Raw genomic sequence first — 23708 nt, forward strand, 5'->3', positions numbered from 1 at the left:
CCAGTTAGGTATTAAAATGGATTAAGTATCTACATTGACTGAAAGTTACTTTCTATTAGAAAAGTTGCTTGGCAAGAAGGTAAATTTTGCTGTCATTTCCACCCCATTTGATATTTTTCATTATAGAAAGAAAATTAAAGTCGTTTTGAATTATTTCTCTTTAGAATACAGTTTATTATAATTAAAAAAAGATGAGAGAGCAGAGTTTATGCTCCCTAGAAGGAAAACTACTTGAATACTTGATGGGCTTTCCTTACACGACTGCTTTTTATTTTTAAACACCACCACCTCTTTGCTGACCAACATTTTCTTGCAGACCGTGGCAAGCGGGGAGGAGGGGAGGAGCCGAGTAGCTGAGTGATGGTTGGTGGTATTCCCGGCCAAAATGCCAAGTTGAAATCAAATCCTTCAGCAAAGTTTCTTAGGCATGGGGAAAAAAGATTTGCAACTTAAGCAGGCCTGTAATTCTACCAAGAAAAAGTATCAGTCAATCTGCTCTACTGTCACCAAAGGCTCTGGGGCTGGCTTCGGCGCATTTCTTTCTCCCTTCTATATACAAGTAAGGGAGGGGGGAAAGAAAAAAAAGCAAGGGGAGTTTTAAAAAATTGTTGAAGCCCTGACCCTTTAGATTCCATTTATAGCCTGAGCCTGAATGCCATCCCCCTTGCCTAGGGAACTGTCCAATCCAGCCGCATGTGTTGAGATTCTGTTAGGCACTAAGTGAAATATATATGCAAGCCCTGATACCATTTAACACTCCGGGGCCGCCTTCAAGACACTGGGCCGTGGATCAACTGAACCGCCACTCCTTTTCCAAGGAGCATTTTGACAGGTTCTTTTGGAGGTGCTCCTTCTCTTTTTTTTTTTTTTGTGACCCATCCTTTTAAACAAAATGGCACCAAAGAGGGACGTGAAGAAACCCGCTGCAGCCGCTGCCCCAGCCCCTGCTCCAGCACCTGCCCCTGCCCCTGCCCCAGCCAAACCCAAAGAAGAAAAAATTGACCTCTCTGCCATTAAGGTAACTAAACGGGTGAATTGTTTGGTCACTGAAACATCTTTCAACAGTAGGAAACTCTTGGAACTTGGAAAGGGGTGTATATTTTTACTTGACAGAAATGGCATTACTGCGTGAACTGGTAGATTTGGGGAGAAAAGAATCCTAATTAAATTATAAACCCTGGCATCTAATTTCAGTAACATTACTATGAATATGATATTGTATATGGAACCTGTATTGGCTCTATTTTTTGTTCTCCTCATTTCCTTTTTTCCCTAATTTGCTGAACTGCAAAGTGTAAAGGTGTTTTCCAAACACTTAAACCAGTACCTTTTTTGTTTTTTAATAAAATTGCTGTGGAAATTGGGTGCCTCGCCTTAAAGTTACATTGAAAGGAAAGTTTTAGCCCTGCTTGTTTCCAAAAGTTTAAAAACAGCTGATGACCCAGTTGTCCTGGATGTATTTATTTGACAGCTGCTTTATTTCATCTGAAAAAGAAGATTTTCACAATTCAAGCTAATTCCCCTTTCAGCTTTCCTTAATAAAATTTGATACAACAGTAAATGAGATCTCAGTGCAGACAATTATGCACTCAAATGTTTCAGTGACTATAACTGTCATCTTGTTTATTTATATACGCTATTTAATTAGAATGTGTGAGTTGCCTCTAAATGAAACTAACCCAAAAAATATTGTAGAACTTGTTGGTTGTATGGCTTTTAGCTTCTGTCTTTGAACTCTTGCATACTGATCTTGAACTAAGGAGAATGTGATTGATTTTTGTGCCAACACTTTGCTGTGATCAAAGTTCTCAAATGTCAAAAGATTATCTGCTTTTGGAAAAATGATGCAATGGATTTGCCTGCTACCTTTCAGAATTGTGACCCATCAAATGTGCTCCTTCTCCTCCTTCACTGGACTCTGATTGGTCCAAGTGACAATTTAAAAATCTTCATCTCAGGAACCCAGCCTTACAAGGAAATCAGTGGGCAAAACTTCCTCTGAGATAATCATTTCACTTAGTCCAAAAGTTCCGTACATAATCATCTGAATTTTGCTAAAATAATACTACTTATTTGCAATGGCAAAGTTGACCTGTAAAATAAACATTTCATTTACTACTTTAGTATAATTATAGATTTTTTAAATTAAGGTATCATTGATACATACTCTTATGAAGGTTTCACAAGAAAAACAATGTGGTTATTACATTCACCCTTATTATTGAGTCCCTCCTCTTACACCATTGCAGTCACTGTTCATCAGTGTAGCAAGATGCCACAGAGTCACTACTTGTCCTCTTTGAGCTACACTGCCTTCCCCGTGACCCCACACACACCATGTGCACCAATAGTATAATTGTGTATTTTAACAAATATTCCTGACATAAATATTGAATTAGGACACCCTCAGATATACGTGATGAACTTAAATAAATACATTCATGATTTTTATAGCATTCTGGTTAAACATGAAATTTTATGTTTAAAAGTAGAAGTAGATTATCATAAATATTTTGAGTTTGTAGTACCTGAAGTCCTATTTGAAAAAAGTTGACCATAGGATCTAATATTGGTTAGGAACTATTCTTAATGAATATCCACTTAAAGGAGAAATGCATGTCAGATCTTCTAATAAATGTTTTTCTACCTTGAGGACTGCATGTATACACTTCATTAAGAAGAAACCAAGTTTTTCATCTCCAGCAATCATAGTTAATGTATCTTTGTAGATGCACACAGACTGCATTATACAATGAGCACGATTACAGCAACTACAGTGATTCTGATTTTTTCCTTTCTTCAACTCTCCACTCTATATTAACATTACAGATATCAATCTGTGTCAAAGCTATTCCTCTTTATAATTATTGTGATTTATAAGACAATGTCATCTTTCTGTATCTGGGTTTGCAACCATATGGAAAGGAAAACATGTGCCTTCTTAAGAAGAAAAAGAAGTATGACACTAATGAAAGCAGGCATTAATTTTCTTCCTTGAGGAAGGTGTAAGGACAAGTAAATAAGAATTTAGTTCAGTAGTAAGACATCTCAAAGGAAAGATGAAACATCACTTTTTTAATCCAGAAATTAAACTGGTTACTTGTTCATAGTTAAAGAAGTAATGCTTTTTTGAATGTTGAAATTGGTCTATTCTTTCAACTATATGTTGAATTAATGCTAGCAATGAGCTAGTACAACTAAGCAAAAGAACAAAATACTCTTAGAGAGTCTCTGTAAAGAGGGAGTATTCTCCACCTCCACTATTACATTACAGAACAAGAGATGGGATGGATGTCTATTTCTTATAAGGGATACATACCAAAAAGGAGAATCTAGAAGAAACAGGAGGGAATTAATCTTTATCTTTCATTCACCCAGACTGTTCCTGGTAAAAAGAGAACAAAAAAAAAAAGAATTAAAACTAATATATTTTTGTGAAGGAATTTAAACACCTTCAATGATTTGCATTCACCAGTATGAAATCAGTACATATTTATAGCTTTTATAACATAGCCAGAGAATGTGATGCAAATTGCAAAATTTATAAAAATTTAATTCCATCCCAGTAGGTAACAATGCTAATTAAAATGTACATTAAAACATCTCATATTATGATGCTTTTAATCACTTAATGATGTTTCTAGATATATGACCTCAGATAAGTTATAAACTTTTTTCAAGCAGAGAAAATGAACTTTAAAGAAATTAATAGAGCTGTTATATGTGTTCATTAACTTCCTAAAAACTCGATAAAGAACAAAACTTAATTGGATTTTAAACTTTCTTTCATAAATCACATAAGATTAGAAATTAGTTGCCCTTTAGATTTTGAGTAATAATAAAGTTTAAGTGTAGCTCTCTTTGTGATATTATATTCATAGCAACAGTAATATTTAAATTCTCACTATTTCCAGCTAATACCTATGTTCCATCTTATAATACACGATGTTTAATACCCATATATTTGACTCCCCTAAACTGAAAAATCTTAGCTATTATTAATTAGTTTTATCAATTTCTTAAATGTGCTTTCCAGTCTGATTTCCTGGTTTGTAGGCCATTTATTTGGAACATTTCCTCAGCATATCTATATTTCTTCTGACATAAAACCTTTGATTTTCTCTGAGGGAATGTTTAACTGATGTCCCATCCCCATGGATTTTCTACTAGTATCCTTTCAAAAACAAAATTAACCACCAATATTTGAACATAAAAGTCACCCTCCTGGGTGGTTTTAAGCATTCTTGCTTTCTGAGAGCAGACACTTCAGCAATCACGCCCAGACTAAAAGACCCTGCCTGACAGACTCTCCAGGGTAGGAACTAAAACCCAGCACTAGTTACAGTTGCAGGTGCAAACACGAGTATTAGCCCTTGTTGCCAAAACTTCAACCAAGTGAAATAATGAAGTAAATAAGTCATGAGATGACCGTGTGCCTAGATTTTAAAAGCTCTCCAATGTACAAGTGAATTTTTTGCACAGTGCATGCCTTAGCTAACATGTCAGAATTGCTAGGAGATGACAGGACTTTGAACCATGTCTCTCATTGTGCTGCCTAAGTTTTAATTCTCACTGTATTCATCAAAGTGGTCACCCCTGATGAGATCCTGTGGGCGGGCATTTTTACAAAAGAAAGGTGCAGAAGGCATTGACAGAAATTCATCAGATATCAAGTCTCACTGCCACGATTGACCATTTCTTGGAAAAATTTAAACTTTCTATTTAATGGGTAAGGTGGAAATATAGCATTCCCAATAAATACATCTCTTTAATGATGGGTATTCAGCGGAGGTATATTATGTATACACTGCAATACCTGACTTATTTTGGTCCATGTATAGCATTGTTTGTGTTCATCTATGCATTCTTTTTTCTCATCTCTAACAAGGCAAACTCAGTCCCACTTAGAATAATTGTTGGGAAAATCAAATGAAGTCATGGCTCATGAAAGACTTTGAAAATTATAAAGCTCTTTGCAATATAATAACCAATGTTCATTGTGAATTTGCTCTGTGCCCTATTATCTTATTTATTCCTCCAAACATTACCTTGAGGTTGTTTTGTAACCTCATTCTGCAAGAAAAGAAACTGAGCCTAAATGAGGTGCGGTGGTATGCTCATGATCAAATAGCCAGTAAGTGATGGAGCTAGGATTTAACCTAACAGGCCAAATCCAGAGTCAACCGTCTTAATTATATCTTCAACTACATCCTGTTTTAAAAAGTTGCTGTTTCTAAGATTTGTGAAGAAGCCATTTTTGCTCTTAAGTGTGTGAGGAAGAGGGGTTCTTAGACTGCCCTGCACAGCCCTGAGTACCCAGAAGAGGGGGCAAGAGACACACATCGGAGCAAGTTCACAAGACTGACCTTGGCTGTTCGCTCCTGTTCTGCTGTCCGCAGCTCTTCCCTATCTTAGCACCTGTTGCTGACATGTTGGGTGTTCTCTTTTACAAGTGGAAGGTGGAATACTAGGAACCTTGAATGACTCCTAGTCATTTTGGTCCAGTTTCCTGTAAAAAGTTGCAAATGTAACATGGATATATAAAAGACTTAGGAGATTACATCGGTAGTTGCCAGGGGTGGAACCGGGGGTGGAGGAAATGGGTGAAGGTGGTCAGAGGGTACAAATTTCCAGTTATAAGATGAATAAGTTCTGGGGATCTAATATACAGCATAGTGATTATGTTAACAATGAAGTACTGTATACTTGAAAGGGGCTGATAGAGTCGATCTTAAAAAAGTTCTCACACATACACACACACAAGACAATTTTGTAAGGTGCGTTAACTATAGATGTGTTAACTAACCTTATTTGTGGTAATAATTTTGTAATATCAAAGGCATCACATATCAAATCATCACATTGTACACCTTAAACTTACAGAATGTTACATCAATTATTTCTCAATAAAGTTGGAAAAAAAACTATACCAAAGTACTTTTTTAAATCCTGTTAAATGTAGTAAAACTGAATGAATTTTAATTTTTTATAATTAAACATTTACATATATCAAACCTGATATCCAAATTTTGCCATCAGGCTAATATTCTGAGAATGGTACAGGATCTGTATTTTGTTTAAAATAAATAGCATGATTTAAACTGGAAATCCCAAGGAAATATTTTTGGACTGATATGTAGAAATATAATGCCACATGTATAATGATTACATCTTAACCTTAACTAGTTTGAGGAAAGAAGTCAAAAAAGAACACATATAGTCAATTTCTGATTAGAAGGAATGAGTGTGGCATTTACAAGTGGTCTCTAAGTTTTCTTTATATAATTTTGAGTTTGTCTTCTTTTACTCAGAACTTCAATAATTCAAATTAATTCTTAAGACAAGTATAATCTCAACCAACTGCAATGTGAATCATTGTCAGTGTGAATATAACCTCAGAGCAAATAAAAAATTATTTAAGGCTATTAGTAGGTATCAGTATCAAGTTTACACTGTCAGATATCTACATTGTGAAAGAATAGGAGAAATGGAGTAGGAAAATATTAAAGGGCATTCTATAACTTGCTGTAAAATTATATTTTGAATTATATGTAACTGGATAATGTCTTGTTAAAGTAAAATGCAATTTGGGAAGAATAGATCTGTTCACCAATTAATAGTGAATAGCACTTTCAACTTTAAAGATAATGAAATCTTTGCAATACAGGGAGACCACAAAGTGACAATGCCAAATTTAGCCTCTTGACATTTTAATGTTGCAAATGAACCCCCTGGCAAGTTGTCTTTAGAAGTCATTCCATAATTATCCAGCATTAAGCACCATCTGACTCATGGAAATTGTGGAAAGGATTATATTTAGTCTGCTGATACTACACTTTCTTCAGCTTCTCTTCATATTGAAATACTTTTCATATGAAAATAGGATCTTCTATAGTTTCTACATAAACTTCTACAGTTTGTTCTCAGCCCAAATCAGAATTTGGAGGACAAAAATTGCAATAGATAAGTAGTGATGACTTTTATTATACAAGTTAAAATTTAGATTATATGGAAGATAAATCCTTGCTATTCTGGTTATAAATCTGAGTAGAAGTCAGAGAAGAAAAATTTTCCTAAAGACAAAACCACATCTTATTTGACTTTATATTCTTTCTTCCACTATGGCAAGTGAGTTCCTCTGTACCTAGGAAATGCCCAATGGTATGGTGTTTCCTGTTTACAAAACATCTGAAATTATATTATGTTAAACCCCTCTTTATCTAAACAGCTTCAAAATAATATTAATGTTGAATTTGTAGGCTCCCTGAACTTTTCCATTTAAAAAAGTGAGTTGAAGTAGTTTCTACTGACAAAAGAATGGAAAGCGCACAACACTGAACAATCATTACGTAACCTTAGAAATCACACAGTATATTTTATTTTTGAGGAATCTATAACCCAGATAAGTTACTTTATCAAAGACACATGATTTGTTATGATAGCCAGAACAAAATTCTGAATACTTCAATCCCCATCTAGTTCTCTTTATACCATATCAAAAGACCTAAAATCTCTAAAATCTATTAATGCCAATATTCACACATCCCTCATGTCACAAAAGGAACTTTTATTCCAGATAAGTAGGAAAAAGCAGATACTCATAAATTCTTAAAACACATACACAAAGAATTTTTTTAATGCTCATATTTTAAAAATGGAAAGAGCCAGGAAGAAACAAAACATAGCTTGGACTTTTAATAAGTTGCATACAAACAAATGCACAAAGTAAAGAAGGTACAGCTCTCAAGAGATCTTAAATTTATTTATGGATTATTAACTATAAGGAAGACAATAAGAAATACGAAGACATGTATACTTGGGCCACATTTTAAAATTTTTATTAAAATTCACTTAAGCCTTCATAATGCATGAGCAAAACCGAAGGTTTCTGTGATGGCTGCCCTTGTACTGTTCACCATGTAAGAACTTATTCACTATGTAAGAATTTGTTCTCCATGTAAGAACTTGTTTGTTATGCCTCAGAAGATTGGAAACTGATGAAAATTAGGCTTGGGGTGGATTAATGATTGTGCATTGAGCATTGACTCCCCTATACAGAATTTTATTGTTGTTAACAACCATTTGATCAGTAAATATGAGAGATGCCCTCACAAAAAAAAAAAAAAAACAAAACAGTATACACTTCCAATGGTAAAATAATAAGTAACCGGGATGTAATGAATATAGTCAAGATATTGTAACAGCTTGGTATGGTGATAGCTGGTACCTAGAATTGTCATGTATATAAATGTTGAATCACTATGTTGTACACCTGAAATTAATGTAATGTAATACTGTGTGTCAACTACCCTTCAATAAAAAATAATTATCAACAACAACAAAAAAAATTTCACTTAAGCCTCTCTGTTAATTCTTGTAGGTCTGAACTGCGATATTTTAATAATTCAGCCTTTGCTCTAATGTGACTGAATTCAGTTGACTAGTCTACATCCTGAGCACAAAATTACTCTTTTGCTCTTCTGTTCAGATCATTTTTTCCAATATAGCCATCTATTCTCTCTTACCTTACACAACTCAGGTTGATACTATATTCTCAGTATTCTCTACTTCTCCTTTTTATACCATCTCCTTTTTGTTTTTAGTCACCAGCCTAAGTATAGCCTTTCTGAGGTAAAAAAATGCAATGAAAACTATTTATTTTCTTTAAATTGAGTTATTCTGAAGTACAGAGCTCTCAGAGTTCCAAAAATAGTACTTCTGTTGGCCTTTTATGGGGATTTCTAATAACTGTGAAACTGGGATGAAAATTGGTAAGTTCAGTTTTCCTAAGTGTTTGAGCACATGCAATTCTTTGGCCCTCTGCCAGGCATCAAATCAGAACATATGCAGCAATGTTTTCTTAATTAAAAATTGTATCTCCCAGATTATCTTTAATTATAACTCAAAATATACTTAAAGCTTTGCACCAATGGCAGAGCCTGGTTGATTGAATGGCACTTTAATATTTTTCCTATAAATCAATCCCTTCTATATATCAGAAACTTTATTGTGCCTTTAACCAGTTAACCAAACTTCTAATGATTACTTCTATTAGAAAAATGCTTCTCAAAATGAGAAAGGATCCGTAAACATTGCAATGAAAGTCCTTTTTACTGCTGCTATTTGGTAGCCTACTACTTACCTAAATCCAATAAAAAATAGTGCATGAGTCATAAAAATATGGGATGTAGTTATTTTACTAACAGTCCAATGTAAGTGTATAGGCTAAAAAACAAATTGAGGTTGGCCAATTAGAAGTCCTGACCATAAACATTTATACAAAATCTAGGGAAAGGCTCTGGAAAAATGAAGGCATATACATCAATAATTCAAAACGAGCATGTCTACTGCGTGCTGGGCAGTTCTAGGTACTGGAGATGCTGCATTGAAGGAGGATATACACACCTCCTCTAGAATGTAAACTCTTTGAAGGAACTAATATAGTCTCTTCTCTCCAGGAATCTAATATCCAAGAGGAAGAACCAATGTCTAAAGGAGGAACTTACAATATTCTAATTATTTTCATTTAATTAAAATCAGTTAAGCATCCAGTATAGGCAAGGTATTTTACAGAGTTATGGGAGATAATAAGGTAGGTCCAGTACTTTAGGAGGGAGAGGCCTGGAAGAGGCCTGCACCCAGGTTTGCATCACGAGGGAAATGGCTTTTGCTAATGGCCGGTGCCTCCCAGAAGTTTACAGTCAGGAAGATTTAACATCTTGCAGTGGGAGAAATGGGCTAGGTAAATAGAGAGAAAAAGTTCTTTCAAGAGAAGGAGATTTCATAAGAGCTTTGAAGAATAGTTAACTTCTAAAAGGCAGAGGTGAGAAGAGAGCATTCTGGACAGAAGAGACTTAAACCTAATTTTTAAAACAAACCTAATGAGGACATAGCAAACTGAGTCCAAAATCAGATAACATTTTGTATTCACATCAGGCTTTTGTTCAAAGGGCTGATTATTTTATTGCTGTAACACCAAGTAAGAGATGCAAAAGAAGGTTTTTGTCATTTGCAAAGGAGTACAAGAAAATAGTAGTATTTCCCATTTATTTAGTTCATCCAGGAAGGAAACATCTATGGGCACAACATCTAGGTCTACTAACTTTTCAACTGCAGTTGATTCTCTAGACTCTAGACTAGACTAGACTGTAGTCTTCCCTACCATTGTCAATGTTTACTTTGATTCTCCATAGGTACAAAAAAGTCTGAACTCTTATTCTCTATGTGATAAAGATAGAGAGGAAAACCAAAGTGAAATAGTTAGACAGCTGCCACTTCTGTTTTAATAATACTAAGCCTTTATACAATATCCAACTGGCTAGCAATAGCTTATACATAACATACAACAACTTTCAAAATGACTTTACATTGTACTCAACAGATTCTATACAAATTGACCATGTTTTATATGTATTCAAGGACACACGTTTTTTTACCTAAAAAAAAGTGAAAATGGGCATGATATAGGGCAACTTTGATGAGTTTATTTTAGTTATCTTTAATATAGATAAATATGTTAATTTTTAATATTATTCATAGGGCAATTCAAATTTAATGGCATATATGTAAATATAATACAAGACTAAAAAACACAAAGTTTGCTCTAATGGCTTTAATTTGTGCATCAAAAATCATGAGACTCTAAACCACACAATTATCAAAAGTTACAAATTTCCACCTTTTTCCCTCCCATTTCCTCTAATGATTCAAAGCATTTTTAATGTTTTTGGCTTAATTTTACTAGCTTCCATTTCTGTCACAAGAATATTTGATATGGCGGAACAGAATCAGCACATTCTAGTGAGAATTTGGGCAAATTTTTCAAATTTTAAAAGGATATGTATAGAATGAGAAAAGAAGATGCAAAAGTGGCCTATAAACCTTCCTTCCTGGACAAACTAAATAAATTTTAAAAATATGACTAGTCAGCAGCCACAAATATAAAAAGGAGGAAGGAAAATACCCACCCCAATCTAAGAAAACTAAGCGAGAATGGTGGAAATGAGGCTCAAAACCATCCTTGGTCTTTAATTGGAGATTTCCAAAACTGGCTTCATTGTCACTTGGGTGAACCCTCAGAAACATGTAGAATGTACGTGGCCTTTTCAAGACCTCTGAACTTTACCACTAGGGACAGAGCTTCAGAGAATGGTCCTTCTACAGCAGTTGCCATTTGAAACCCCAAACCCATCCCATCCAATAAATTCCATCAATATCAAAACCTGCTGACTTGAAATTTTAAAAAGTCCATAATACCAAGAGAAGGGGGTCAGCTTGAGCCCTTCAAGAAATTCTGAGTTTCTCCACCACTGAACAAATAAGAATTCTTAAAACAAGTAAGTTTCTTAAAGGAAGACACTGCAAGAGCACACCTCCAGGATAAAGACCATAAAAGTCCTGACGGGCTTCAGTCGCCCTCCTGCTGTCCACTCCAGGGTTCTGGTTTCCTAAAAATAGCCCTCAGGGTGCAGATCCCTTTTTGCCTTTGCCCTAAGAAAGCTAAAGAACTCTCCATGGGCATGGCCACTTCTCTCTGAAACCCGATGCGAGCTGTGAGGTCACTGCTTCCCCAGAAATAAAAGGCAGCCTCAGCAAGGGAGGCCCCCACTCAGGGACTGGAGCAGCCCTCGACTCCCGTTTCAGCCTCGCCACTGCCGGGCAGCCCAGCGCTCCGCCATGGTGGGTCCTCCCGGAAGCCTCTTTGACATTCATAGGAGGATGCAGACTTTAGATACGACCTCACTGAGTAGGCAGACAAGGAACAGAACTGAGGAGAGAGCATATTCTGCAGAATCTACTTTTTGTTTTTCGTTGAGATGGGTTGAGGAAAGAAGAGATTAATTTGAGCTGTTATGCCAACTGGAAAACATCTTATTCCAAAAGTAGTACTTTATCTCTCACCAACGTTTGCTATATCACATAGGTTTGTTATATCTAAATGTAGGGAGAAGAAATCCTGCAACTATAGCAACATATTATACCTGAGAAAGCAATCCAATGATGATGACAGCTAAAATTAAGTAAACTACTTCCTAAGCATTGGGTAAAAGCTTACTAGTTAAATAGAATAAAGACTTAAGTTAATCTTTTCAATGCAGTGTATCTGTACTTCTTAATACAATGCATCTGTACTAGACGTATTTTAAATACACCATAGGTTATTATATTACTCGAGGAAGTATTTGCTTTAGCATTTATTAAAACATTGATTGATTGATTGAGATACAGAGAGATTGTTCCCTAACTATGTTTTGCAATAGCTTTTTATTTTTCCTAGATTCGAAAATATCCCAAGGCAACCTTCTTATACCATGATACTTACATGTCTTCCTAAAAATCTCCGAGCAGGGAACACTCATTCTGTCAATGCATTTGAAAGAGTACTAGTTGTTCCTTTCTTTCTCCTTCTCTCTCGCCGCTTCAGTCCTTCAGTGCTGACCAGATTGCTGGTAAGTGAACTGAGCTTCTCTCCTCCAGATGTAGGCAGAGCGCTGCTTAGTTTCTGGAATATCACTTAACTCTGAGGCATGTTACTGTGTGGCTCAACCTGCTAGTGTCCAAGCTATGCCTGAGCTCTAAAAAGTAAGCTTACTTCTGGAACTTACTTTGAAGATTACTCAGGGAATGAGCTTGGATACACTTAAAAATCAGGACATTTTTGTTTGGTTAAAATATTCTTTGTGGTTAATTTCTTTCTGACAGATCCAGTTCTCTAAGGAACAGCAGGATGGTAAGTTTAAAAGATACAGCTGTTAATAGGTGCACACTCATAAAGATGGCATGTGAGAAAACCAACTCCCCCGAGATGAGATTAGCTCTTCTTAATTATCCCTGCTGCTGTTGTCACTCTAAATATAAATGCTCTCACTCTAAATATAAATTTTCCCAACCTGAACCCTTTGCTTATAATCAGTAATCAAAGGCTGAAGCAAACAAAACATAAACATCACAAAATAGGTCCTTGTATTTGTTGATTTCTAAATAAAACCAATTTGATACAGTAGCAATCCATATAGATATATATCCAAAAAAAGGATGTAGATTTTGGATGGCTTATTTGTTCATCAAATCCTTACAAAGGTATTAGACAGGTCTGAATTGTTCAATTTGTAAATAAAATTGATTATGAAATTTGCCAAATTACCAAATCTACATAATTTCAATGGGTATCATAATGAGTTGTGAGAAATAGCAGGTAAAGTGGATATAGAATAAAAATGAATTCAGAGACAAAGAGGGAGGAGTCATTTATAATTAAACTATGGAAGGAACATTTGTTGTCTCCTGGTCCATCTTTAGAGATGCAAGACAGACTCCCAGAGAGGTGATGGGATTGCTCAAATGATAGGATCAATATCTTAGTTTAAACTAATTAGAAATTTCTTTTGTAAAAGCAGTTACTAACTAGAAGACCTCAACTCTTAAGATTCAAGAGAATCTGAATAATTTCCCTCCCACTCCCCTTTTTTTTCCTTTGGGTCTTTGAGTCCATGAAATCCTGTGTCCCACAGGATTTAGTTTTTTCACTGGAAGTATAGGGAGGAATGTTTTATGGAGTGGAAGTGTCACATTTTCAAATAAACTGAAATAGAAATATATCTATAGGAAAGAGGAAGAGAAAAAATTTAGTTATGTGATATCATATTAATTAGAATATTGGTTATAATCATATGTATATAGCTATGATATATGATATAAAAATATAATTATAGGAAGTTAGTAAGGGCCTACTCAAATATTCAGTTCTCTACCTGAAGGATTCCCCATTTTCAGTCTGTTTCAATGTTGAGAATATCTCATGTTTGGACATCAATTAAGGGGTAAAAATGGATATTTGCTGTAGCATAGACTCACATGTATCTGTATCATGGTTGATGGCCACAGATAGACAGATTGGATGATTTGATGACTCAGAACTCAAGATCTTTTGAAATTATAATGCAAAGTACTATTTTTTCTTATTGGAAATGGTAATTCTACTGTAGATTGATTTTTCAATGCATACTTAACTAGTAAAGCTGCTGCATTATCAACTACTGCATCCCAGTCCTCAAATATCTAACTTACAGTGTCATTTTGACTGCCAAACTATGGTAGGACCAAGCAGTTGAAGGCTTAAAAATGCTAGAGGAGGCAAAAGGACTTACTGTTGAACATTAAACCAGTAACTCCACATATGAAATAGGTTTTTGGTATAGTGTTTCAGTAAACATTGACATGGTGGACTGGTTTTCTTCTGTGCTAGAAAAACAAATGTAAGCATTTCCATTAAATGGAAATCCTCTACTTTGCCAAATGAATGAAGATGTCCTTCGTTTGCTTTCTTGTTCAATGATCGAAGAGTTTTGCTCATGGCCGCTCTATTTGAATGTATTACAGGTTGGGAGGCAAGAAAGAAACACTAAAAAAATTACAGCATTCTAAAGGTCTAAGTCCTGTGCTCTCCAGTACAGTTGCCACTAGCCACATGTGGCTATTTAAATTTTAATTAACTAAAAATAAAAACATTTACTTATCTCTTTTCTTAGTTGCCCTAGTCATGATTTAGTGCTCAAGAGCCAAAGGTAGCTGATAGCTACCTTTTTGGGCAACCCAGACATGGAACATTTTGGTCATCATAAGAAGTTCTAGAGCAGTGTTGTTCTAGACCAGTAGCTGGTAATTTTTTTCCTTAAAGGTCAAATAGTAAATGTGTTAGGCTTTACTGCTAGTACAATCTCTGTAAAAACATCTCAGTTCTGTCATTGAGGTATAGAAACAGCCACAGACAATACATAAATAAATGGGCATGGCATATTCCAATTAAAGTTTATTTACAAAAACAGGTGACCAGACTCTAAGCAGTAGTTCCTTAAAAATCTGGGGTAGGAAGAACAATATCTTTCTGGCATTAGCCTTTAAATTAACAAAGGGGTTAATCTTAGAGAGATTCTGTTTCAGCCCACAAAATCCTATTTCTATATCAGCATCTAAGCAAAGTACTAGTGAGCCCTCTGAGCAATCTATGCGTGGAAGCCTGGAGCCAGTAACAAGAATAGTTCAGTTTCATGAGTGCCTTAGAAAGATGAAAAATAATATTTGACTAATGATCCCACAGTGCCTGCAGCATGTTCTTTAGATTAGAGAAGTGATCCGCTATAGTCAAATTATGTAGGATTTCAGCAGGAAATTTTAGCAAAGAATGATAACGTGATCTATAGGTTTTGATCTATAGAATGTTTCGAGATGCAAATTAAATTAGGGGACGGAGGGACATGGAGGAACAGTAGAATAGGGTGTTTTGCTGAGTATCTATGTAGATAGCATCTTTTGATCTGAAGTCACTAATGGCCTAAAAAGAATGCTTTCACCTCTACTAGTTCATTCACAAATTGTTTTTTGACTGTTGGTATTAACTCCAGCATGTTGCCATTACAGTACTTTGGGTTCCCTGGAAAATTTCATTTAGCTAAGTTTAGAAGTTTCAATTAAAATGTCTTTATAGCCCTTAAATCTACAGAAGCATCCCTTTCTGTCTTTTTGGTAAACACTTCTTAATTCTTTGTTAATGTAATTTTGAAAGGCAAAATCTGCTCTACCAAACGAAAATGACAAAATTTAGGGAAAATAAGCAATAGATCGAATGTGATAAAAATGAATAGGCAACACTTTAAAAATATGTAACTACATACACACACTAGAACAAGTAAAAGTAGGGAAACCGGAGTAAAATCTATTAATATGAATGTCCTGGTTATGATAACATACTATAATTTTGTAAAATGTTACTACTGGGGGAAACCAGAGTAAGAGATCTCTATATTTTTTAATTGTGTATGAATTTACAACTATCTCCATAGAATTTTAGTTAAAAAATGTGTACTTAAATTCTATATCTAGAACAACATGTTGTATCTGACAAAAGAATAAAGTTTAAAAAGATTACCAGAGTGAGAGAACCAAACAAATATTCCCCCTTCTGAATCAATTATACCTACTAGAGTCATATATTAAAGTGGTTATATCACACTATAGAACTTTAGAGATTTGTCTTGCTTTCCTAATTCTTTCCTGAAAGATGAAGTTACTCCTGAAGAAAGTTCATTAAGGGAAGAGTTTAGGAAGTTTGTACCTTGAGAGGAGATTTTTCTATTTAATTTGAGAAACTTGGATTAACCTCACACAACACAACCTCAATTGAAAATTTGTTTTCTTGAAATGTTATTAACTTAGTTAATTATATGAAGGGTCATACAAGAAATTCTTAAGACTTCTCAAAGCCTCAGAATTTCTGAACCCAGTCCTGCTTTCTAAGCACTTGAAGGAAATATGAACAAATATGACTAGGAGTTCCAATTTCCATGTCTGATTAATAACATATGAATTGATATTGGAAACACTGCTTTAAAATAGTCCCAAAAAGAAATGTCAAACAGTGTCAATGATTGTTTGACCTCGGAAAAGGGAGAGTCCGAAGATAACTTAGTGGTCAGCTAAAGTTGTAAAACAGGAAAGTTTGAACTGGATCCTTGGTGATGATAGGGTTAATTTAGTGGTCTGAGGTAGAATAAAGCACCTAAATGCTTCTTGCTTCTTGCAGAATTCAAGGAGGCATTTCTCCTGTTTGACAGAACGGGTGAATCTAAGATCACCTTGAGCCAGGTTGGTGACGTCCTTCGCGCTCTGGGCACAAATCCCACCAATGCAGAGGTCAAGAAGGTCCTGGGAAACCCCAGCAATGAAGGTAACCACATGTTTTTCCAAAGTCTTAGGAAGCACTTTTGTGTGTGTGTGTCAGTGGGCTGGTGGGGAGGAGGGGGTCAAAGAGGAAAATTTATGGAGAAGAGGGAAGTTTCACAGAGTAGAGCTTAATTTGCTCCTATGGTAAGTGCCTCTTGGCTGCCCAGAGATTCAGTTTTTCCCCCCTCACAAAATAGGTTAACTTTCCTTTGAGAATTAGCATGCATGATAAAATTTCATGCTAATGAAAGGAAATAGCTAATGTTAACATCACCATCATCATCCTACCTAATGCTCATAATTTAAAGGTTAATGAAATGAAATGATATCCAAATCTGCACATTTTGCAAACCTTCCAACACAAAAATACATTTTGGTAAAGATGTTACATATGGCTAAAATACAATGCACTCTGTATACAACAGCCAGTAAATTACAATGGCACATTTCTAGAGAAGATCTACTCTGATAACAGCTGTGGAAATGAAATCACAATGTCTTCAGGAGCCTGAAAATACCTGCTGACTTTGCCCAGTGCTCTGTCTTTTGACACCAGACTACTGTGACCATCTTAAAAGAAACTCACTCTTAATTCACAACAGACGGGATAACATCTTAATACAAGTATTTTCTATTTCCAAAGTATTACAGGAAGAATTAGAACTCTAAACCAAAACCTGCATTCAGTCTCCCAGGGTAAATCCTGGGATGAAAGTGAGTGAGATACAGAAGTGGCAAAACAGCAGAAGTCATTTGCTCCAAACAGTAACCCAGTTATTAGTCTGGAACAAGGACATTTTTTAATCCCAATGGCTCTTGGCAAAGTATGATAGTCTATTGGAAAATACTACCCTGAATAAAAATGTTAAAAAAGGCAAAACTGAAATTTTTTAAAGTAGGTATTTGTGCTGTTTATCTTTGCCATAAGGAAAAACAGGATGAGAGAGCAAATAATTTCTTTTTTTCCTTAATAACTAAAAAAGAGTATTTTCTTGTGATACAAAAGCAAAAAAAGACTTCACTTTGAGAAAACTGATCTCTGAAACAGTCTGCTAGAATTTTCCTCAAACTTCATTTTCTTTGGAGGAAAATTTTCAAGTACATCATCCTGGAAAAAGCAAAAAGTAACAGAGAGCATGAGATAAAGCGAGAGAGCAATAAGCCAAATCTTCTTTGTTACGCATTTTCTAAATTATCAAACACCTATCTTTAATAGAATTATGAAGTAAATGTTCATTTATTCAGCACTCAAATCTTTTATATTACTCAATATGCTAGATTTCTATTCTATGAGGAAAGACTAGTAAAAGAGAGCTTTTATTTTTAGAGCTACATAACTTTATCCATTTGCATACACCTGGTCAGTCTGTTTTATACTTTGCTGTGAATGCTTTACCCTGTCAGAAGATACTAAAGGGAGTTTTATCACTTCCAGGCCTCTAACCTGAAAACAAGTGAGGTGAGCACACAGCATTTGACACACACTCTCACATTTTAACTTCCTTAAATTACTTAACATTTCAAGAAATTGGAGCTCTACAAAAGCTCAGGACAAAGGTGGAATATTTTTAGGGTTCAGTTTAGTTTTACTATATTTATATGGTTTATTGTATCAGTATATCAGTATACTGTTTCCCTAGTATTTATAAAAAATTAATATTAAATTGCCATACTAATAAAATAGCAGCTAGCACTAAGTTCTCAGTTTGTCCCAGGTACTGTGATAAACTTTGCACGTATCATGTAATTTAGTACTTACACAAACATTGTCAAGTGACTCTATTTTACGGGTGAAAAAGCTGAGGCCCAAAGAGGGAAAGACACTATCACGTGATCACATCATTGTAAATGGTAGATGGGGAATAAAAGTATAGGCACCAGGATACCAGAGCACAAACAATTATCTACTTCCAACTTTTGTCATCAGCAACTTACCACCTGAAATTTAAGCTCTACAGAGATATTTCAGATCACCCAGGATGAACTTTCAAGTTTAATTTGTGACCCAGAGATGGCATTTTATGGTGGCTAATAACTCCAGATGACACTTTCTTCCAGAGCTGAATGCGAAGAAAATTGAGTTTGAACAGTTTCTGCCCATGATGCAAGCCATCTCCAACAACAAGGACCAGGGCAGCTATGAGGACTTTGTGGAGGGTCTGCGCGTGTTTGACAAGGAAGGCAACGGCACGGTCATGGGTGCTGAGCTCCGTCACGTGCTCGCCACCCTGGGTAAAGAAAATTTATTTCAATGGACTTAACAGGACAGAATACATAAGAAAAAGCATGATTTAGAGAAATTGTAATATAACCAACATAGGTAGGGGGAAAGACTACAGGAAAAAATGAAAAAGAATAGTCAAAAGTTAACGAGAATTTCAACTGGCCTCAGTATCAATGAATTTGTTTTGGGAAATTGGTATCTGAAATTCCCGGTAAGGAGTAAGTAAAGCATTGTAGTTCCTGTAAGGTACAGTTTGGGTGATCAGGTATAATGTGCTTTTAATTCATTCACTCAAAAACAATTTATTGATAACTACTAAGGGCCAGAGGTACAGGGAAGGCCTGGTTTCTATCCTACAAGAGCTTAGTCATAGTCTCCAGGAGTCCTAAATGTAGGGGGAGTTTTTAAAGTATCTTTTGGCCTTATTTCTGAACAAAGAGTTTTATTTCATCAGGGGAAAGAATGAAGGAGGAAGAAGTAGAAGCCCTGATGGCAGGTCAAGAAGACTCCAATGGCTGCATCAACTATGAAGGTACATCTCCCATGCTCCAGTGGTTACAGAAACTCTGAGCTGGTTGGGTTGATGATGGACTTCCTTTGAGCTTAAAATATCTTCTTTTTCTCTGCCTCCCTTATTAAACATGCACATGTGATTTATTATCAGCCAATGACACAAAACCCTAAAAAGATATAGCGTATCTGACTATATAGCTAATGTTTATTCCAATGGGTTTTAGCACTCCCGCGCATTATTGTACAGCACTAAAGTGGGTTTCACATGTATTTTTCCTTGTTAAATCTTTTTGACATCGCTGTAAGATAGAGAGGGTTTGTGTCAGAATAAAATTCAGTAGAATATTAAAGTAAGAGAGATCACAAAATCCTTTACACCAAGCATTTATGAAAATGAAGAAGCTGAGGGGCAAAGAGGTTTCCTTAGTGACGGTCACATCATTAATGGCAGGGCTGATGCTAAAATTTAGTTCTTTTCCCTATCTAGTGCTCTTGCTTAAATAAAAGTTATCTCATAGTGGCCAGTTATCTATTTTCTGCTACAAATTTAGATCAGCTTCATTCAGAAGGTCTGAAAAGTAATGCGCTATGCAGAATGAAGTTGCATGATATCATTTTTGTAAACTTAAAATTTTCCACTAAAACTGAGACTTAACTATCCCCCAAAAGACTAACCTAACCACATCTCTGGATCTTATACCAGGATAAGTTTCAAATAGAAAAAAAATTTGAATGTAAAAGCTAAAAGTATAAAAGGCATGGAAAAATTATTTTATAACTTTTGAAGTGGGAAGGCCTTTCTAACAAATAGTGCTACAAAACCCAAGAGGCATTACAGATTTTGAGAATTCAATCACATAACTTTTATTTAAAGATCTATATGGCAAAAGCCGCCAGCAAAGTCAAAAGACAAAACAACAAACCAGAAAAAAAGTGTTTGTGATCAGTATCAGAAAAAGCTCATTTCCCTAATTAAAAAAAAAGATTACAAATTAATAAACAGACACAACCCAAAGGAAATTTAACAAGTACATGGATCATTAATAGAAAAGGAAATAAAAATATAGATGAATGTAATATGCTAAACTTCACTAATAATAAAAGAATAAAAGAAATGCAAATTAATACTACACTGAAATAACATTTTTCAATAAGTTGATTGCCAAAAATTAAGTGTGAGCACACTTTAGGTTGAGGAGAGTGTGTGGGATACAGTTGATTTCATTCATTCCTTTGGAAATGTAAATCATTAAAATCTCTGCATGGTGATATGATACTATTAAATTGATCAAATATACTTGAAGAGATGTAGTCTTTAGACTGTATACCCAAGTGAAATGAGAGCTAGATACTTAGTTATTTATTACTGTGTTGCTTGTAATAGCCAAATATTTGAATAATTCAATGTCCACCAATGTAGGATGTATTAAATAGACTCTAGTATACCTACACAATTAAATTCCCTACATCCCTAAAAAATAATGACACTCTTGTTTACCATTATGGTAATATCTCCAAGACAGAGTCAGTGAGAAAAGCAAGTACAAAAGAATTTTTAGAGTATGCCACCATTTGGGTAAAAATGATTTTAGAAACATTTATATTTTTTTATACATGCATAATAACTCCACCAACTTAGCTATAAAGACAGGAACTAGATAGCTGGGAGAGAAGGGTGAGGAACCTTGTTATAAACTCTTTCATACTTTAAAGAAAAAGCTTTAACCATGTGAATATAACACTTATTCAAAAAAGTTAAATTTATGAAATCAGGGAAAGGCCATAAATCCAGAATTAAGAATAATGGGCTGTATAGAGCTTTAAAAAATAAACACGAGCACTGTAGCTAAGAAAAATGAGAGTTGAGCAAACTTGTTAAACTTTTTATTAAATTTGACTGTTGTCTAACTCTAAACTGTCTATATTGTGCCTACAGCTTTTGTCAAGCATATCATGTCTAACTAAATGGAGCTCTCAAGGTATATATATCTGTTTCCTCTTTACTGTATAAGGCTTTCTTGATATTGTATTTTTTTTAATGTAACAGTGTCATTTTATATGCTGTAGATACAATTAGCATTAGTTCTTAATTAAGAGTTATTTATATTAACCTGAATACATCAATTCCTTGAAATGATTTATTTGGAAACAGAGCATATAGGCAAAAACTTCTGACATGTTTGCCTCATCTACAAACCTCATCTTTGTACCATAGTTTTGCAGAAGAGAGTCAACAAGGTAGAGACTAGTTAATTAGTTTAGTTGTAATGCAATGCTAATAAAAACATGCACCTAAGTTCTTTGAATGACTGACATAGGTTTTAACAATTACTGTTCTAGAAAACCATGTTATCACAGTCCATAGTTAACTACTTGCAACCAGGTTAAGAAGTAACTTACTTTGAAAGTGGTGGTTCATTGTGTGCTTTTTCTTCTTTTGCACTTCACATTATTTCCTCCCCAGTTTTCTTTCTGAAAAGATGCAATCAACATCTAACTTGTTTTCCCTTTTCCTTTACAGATCAAGCATTGTTTAGGAAGACTGGCTGGAAACTTACCTTAATAATAACACCCATGATGAACTGTCCAAATCTGTTTGCCATCATTCATAAAAACAAAATCACGTGGACTGCTCTAGACTGAAGGACTCCCTGAGTTTTTATATACCTTCTGTTCCTCTATGAACTGTATATATCACACAAACCAAATGCCTCCTGCTCTAGATGAGAAGGATAAAATACTGAATATAATCTCAAATCCAAGCACCACTCTTCATTTTCTACCATGGGTCAAAGAACATCCTTATAATAATAATAAATAATTTTGGTCAGTCTAGAATGTTCAAGTTGCATTGTGTTTCTGTCTTCTTGCTTACAGAAAATAATTTTTAAAACCTCAATATTTTTGTTAATGTCCATAATTGATAAATTACAAACTTTTGAAGAATAAATCACTACACTGCAATAACAAATGCAATAATGATTATAATCATATATTGATGAAAAAGTGAAATAGAGAACTGAGAAAATTCAGATAGTATCAGAGATGTTTTAATATAAACTATCCAGGCAATTAAGATGAAATTTCTTCAGTTTGGTGTAAGTCATTGTATACATGGCTTGATCTATTTCACTTCTAATAACAATCTGGCCTATTGGATAAGTCTAATAAGTTCTTGATTCGTCTCACTAAATGTCTTCAGGGATAAAATTTAAAATGACCTTTCAGCCATTACTTCAAAAAAAAACCTCTCTGGAAATGAGACTGTTACTCAAGAACTCAAGATTCCATCTATTAGTACTCTCTCTTCTGCATCATATGCTCTACTTTGCATGTCCATGTCCCAAAATCTTGGTTTAGTCTTTAAATACATGTCCTAAATGGTAAGGCTAACTGATAGAAAAGTTCATCGTGTGCACTTACTTTGTTATAGCATAATGTTATCATGTATCACTTTTTCTTTAGAACAGAGGCAGAATTTGCAAGTTGGTAGCTGAATGTTTAGAAAAGACAAAGTGATAAGTAGTTCTCCCATTCTCTAAAAAGATATCCGTAACCATTTTTACAAGAATTATAAAATCTCTGAAAAATTCCTGCCTGCCTGTACAAGCTCAAAGCTGAAACAAATGATGGATGCTGAAACAACTTTTCCCTGAGGTTGGGCAGTTCAGGTCAACATGCTCCATCTTTAGCAAAGGTCATTCAGATTCTAGTAGTCAACAGTTTCAACTTTGACCTATGTTTTTGTGGCCAAGATGATGTTGGTGCCTTATAACCACTCTCTGAAGAAAAATTCACTATGGCCTCAAAGTCTTTATTGCCACGTTTGCCTGAGACCAGGAATTAGAAGTTTCACACAGCACCGTCTAATAGAACTTTCAGTAAAAATGGAAATTTATATCTACATTGTCCTATTTGGAACCAGCCACATGTGGCTACTGAACGCTTGAAATGTGGCTAATGTTACTGTAGAATTTAATTGTTAATTGATTTAAATAGCCACATGTGACTCATGAATACCATATTAAACAGTGCAGGCTTGAATATATATTTATACTTGATTGTTACATCAGGCAATAAAAAGTTTTTTTAAAAAAATTACAAATGGCACCATGTAGAGAAGTTGACTGGTACAAACAGTCTAATCATAAAAGGCTCATTTTGTTTTAGAATATATGGCTAAATTTCCCCTCTTCCATACCCCTCCAACATTTTTCAATTAGAAAAATGTGGTGTCTACAAGGTATTAAAT

General features: G+C 34.8%; 1 protein-coding gene and 1 long non-coding RNA gene across 3 annotated transcripts in view; one reads left to right on the top strand and one right to left on the bottom strand.

Moving 5' to 3' along the window:
* The window catches only part of LOC118932937 (uncharacterized), a 102954-nt gene extending 90494 nt beyond the window's left edge, over positions 1–12460 (bottom strand). Inside the window, exons 1-2 of the long non-coding RNA XR_005032961.2 lie at positions 12323–12460; positions 3320–3385 (exon numbers count right to left, since the gene is read on the bottom strand). This is a non-coding gene — a long non-coding RNA (uncharacterized LOC118932937). The remainder of the gene's footprint in view (positions 1–3319; positions 3386–12322) is intronic.
* On the top strand, positions 756–22294 carry MYL1 (myosin light chain 1). Of its 2 annotated transcripts, none has more exons than XM_036926792.2 (7): positions 756–1018; positions 12703–12730; positions 16580–16723; positions 18778–18951; positions 19398–19475; positions 21393–21435; positions 21978–22294. In XM_036926792.2, exons 1-6 carry the CDS (start codon positions 893–895, stop codon positions 21419–21421), a joined length of 579 nt encoding a protein of 192 aa, XP_036782687.1. In that variant the 5' UTR covers positions 756–892; the 3' UTR covers positions 21422–21435; positions 21978–22294. The 2 variants fall into 2 exon arrangements, with proteins under 2 accessions (XP_036782687.1, XP_036782688.1); XM_036926793.2 differs by lacking the exons at positions 756–1018; positions 12703–12730 and adding exons at positions 11550–11679; positions 12425–12449.
* The last annotated feature ends 1414 nt before the right edge of the window (positions 22295–23708 follow it).

The sequence above is a fragment of the Manis pentadactyla genome, chromosome 6 (genome assembly GCF_030020395.1).
Source record: "Manis pentadactyla isolate mManPen7 chromosome 6, mManPen7.hap1, whole genome shotgun sequence".
NCBI classification, from domain to species: domain Eukaryota; kingdom Metazoa; phylum Chordata; class Mammalia; order Pholidota; family Manidae; genus Manis; species Manis pentadactyla.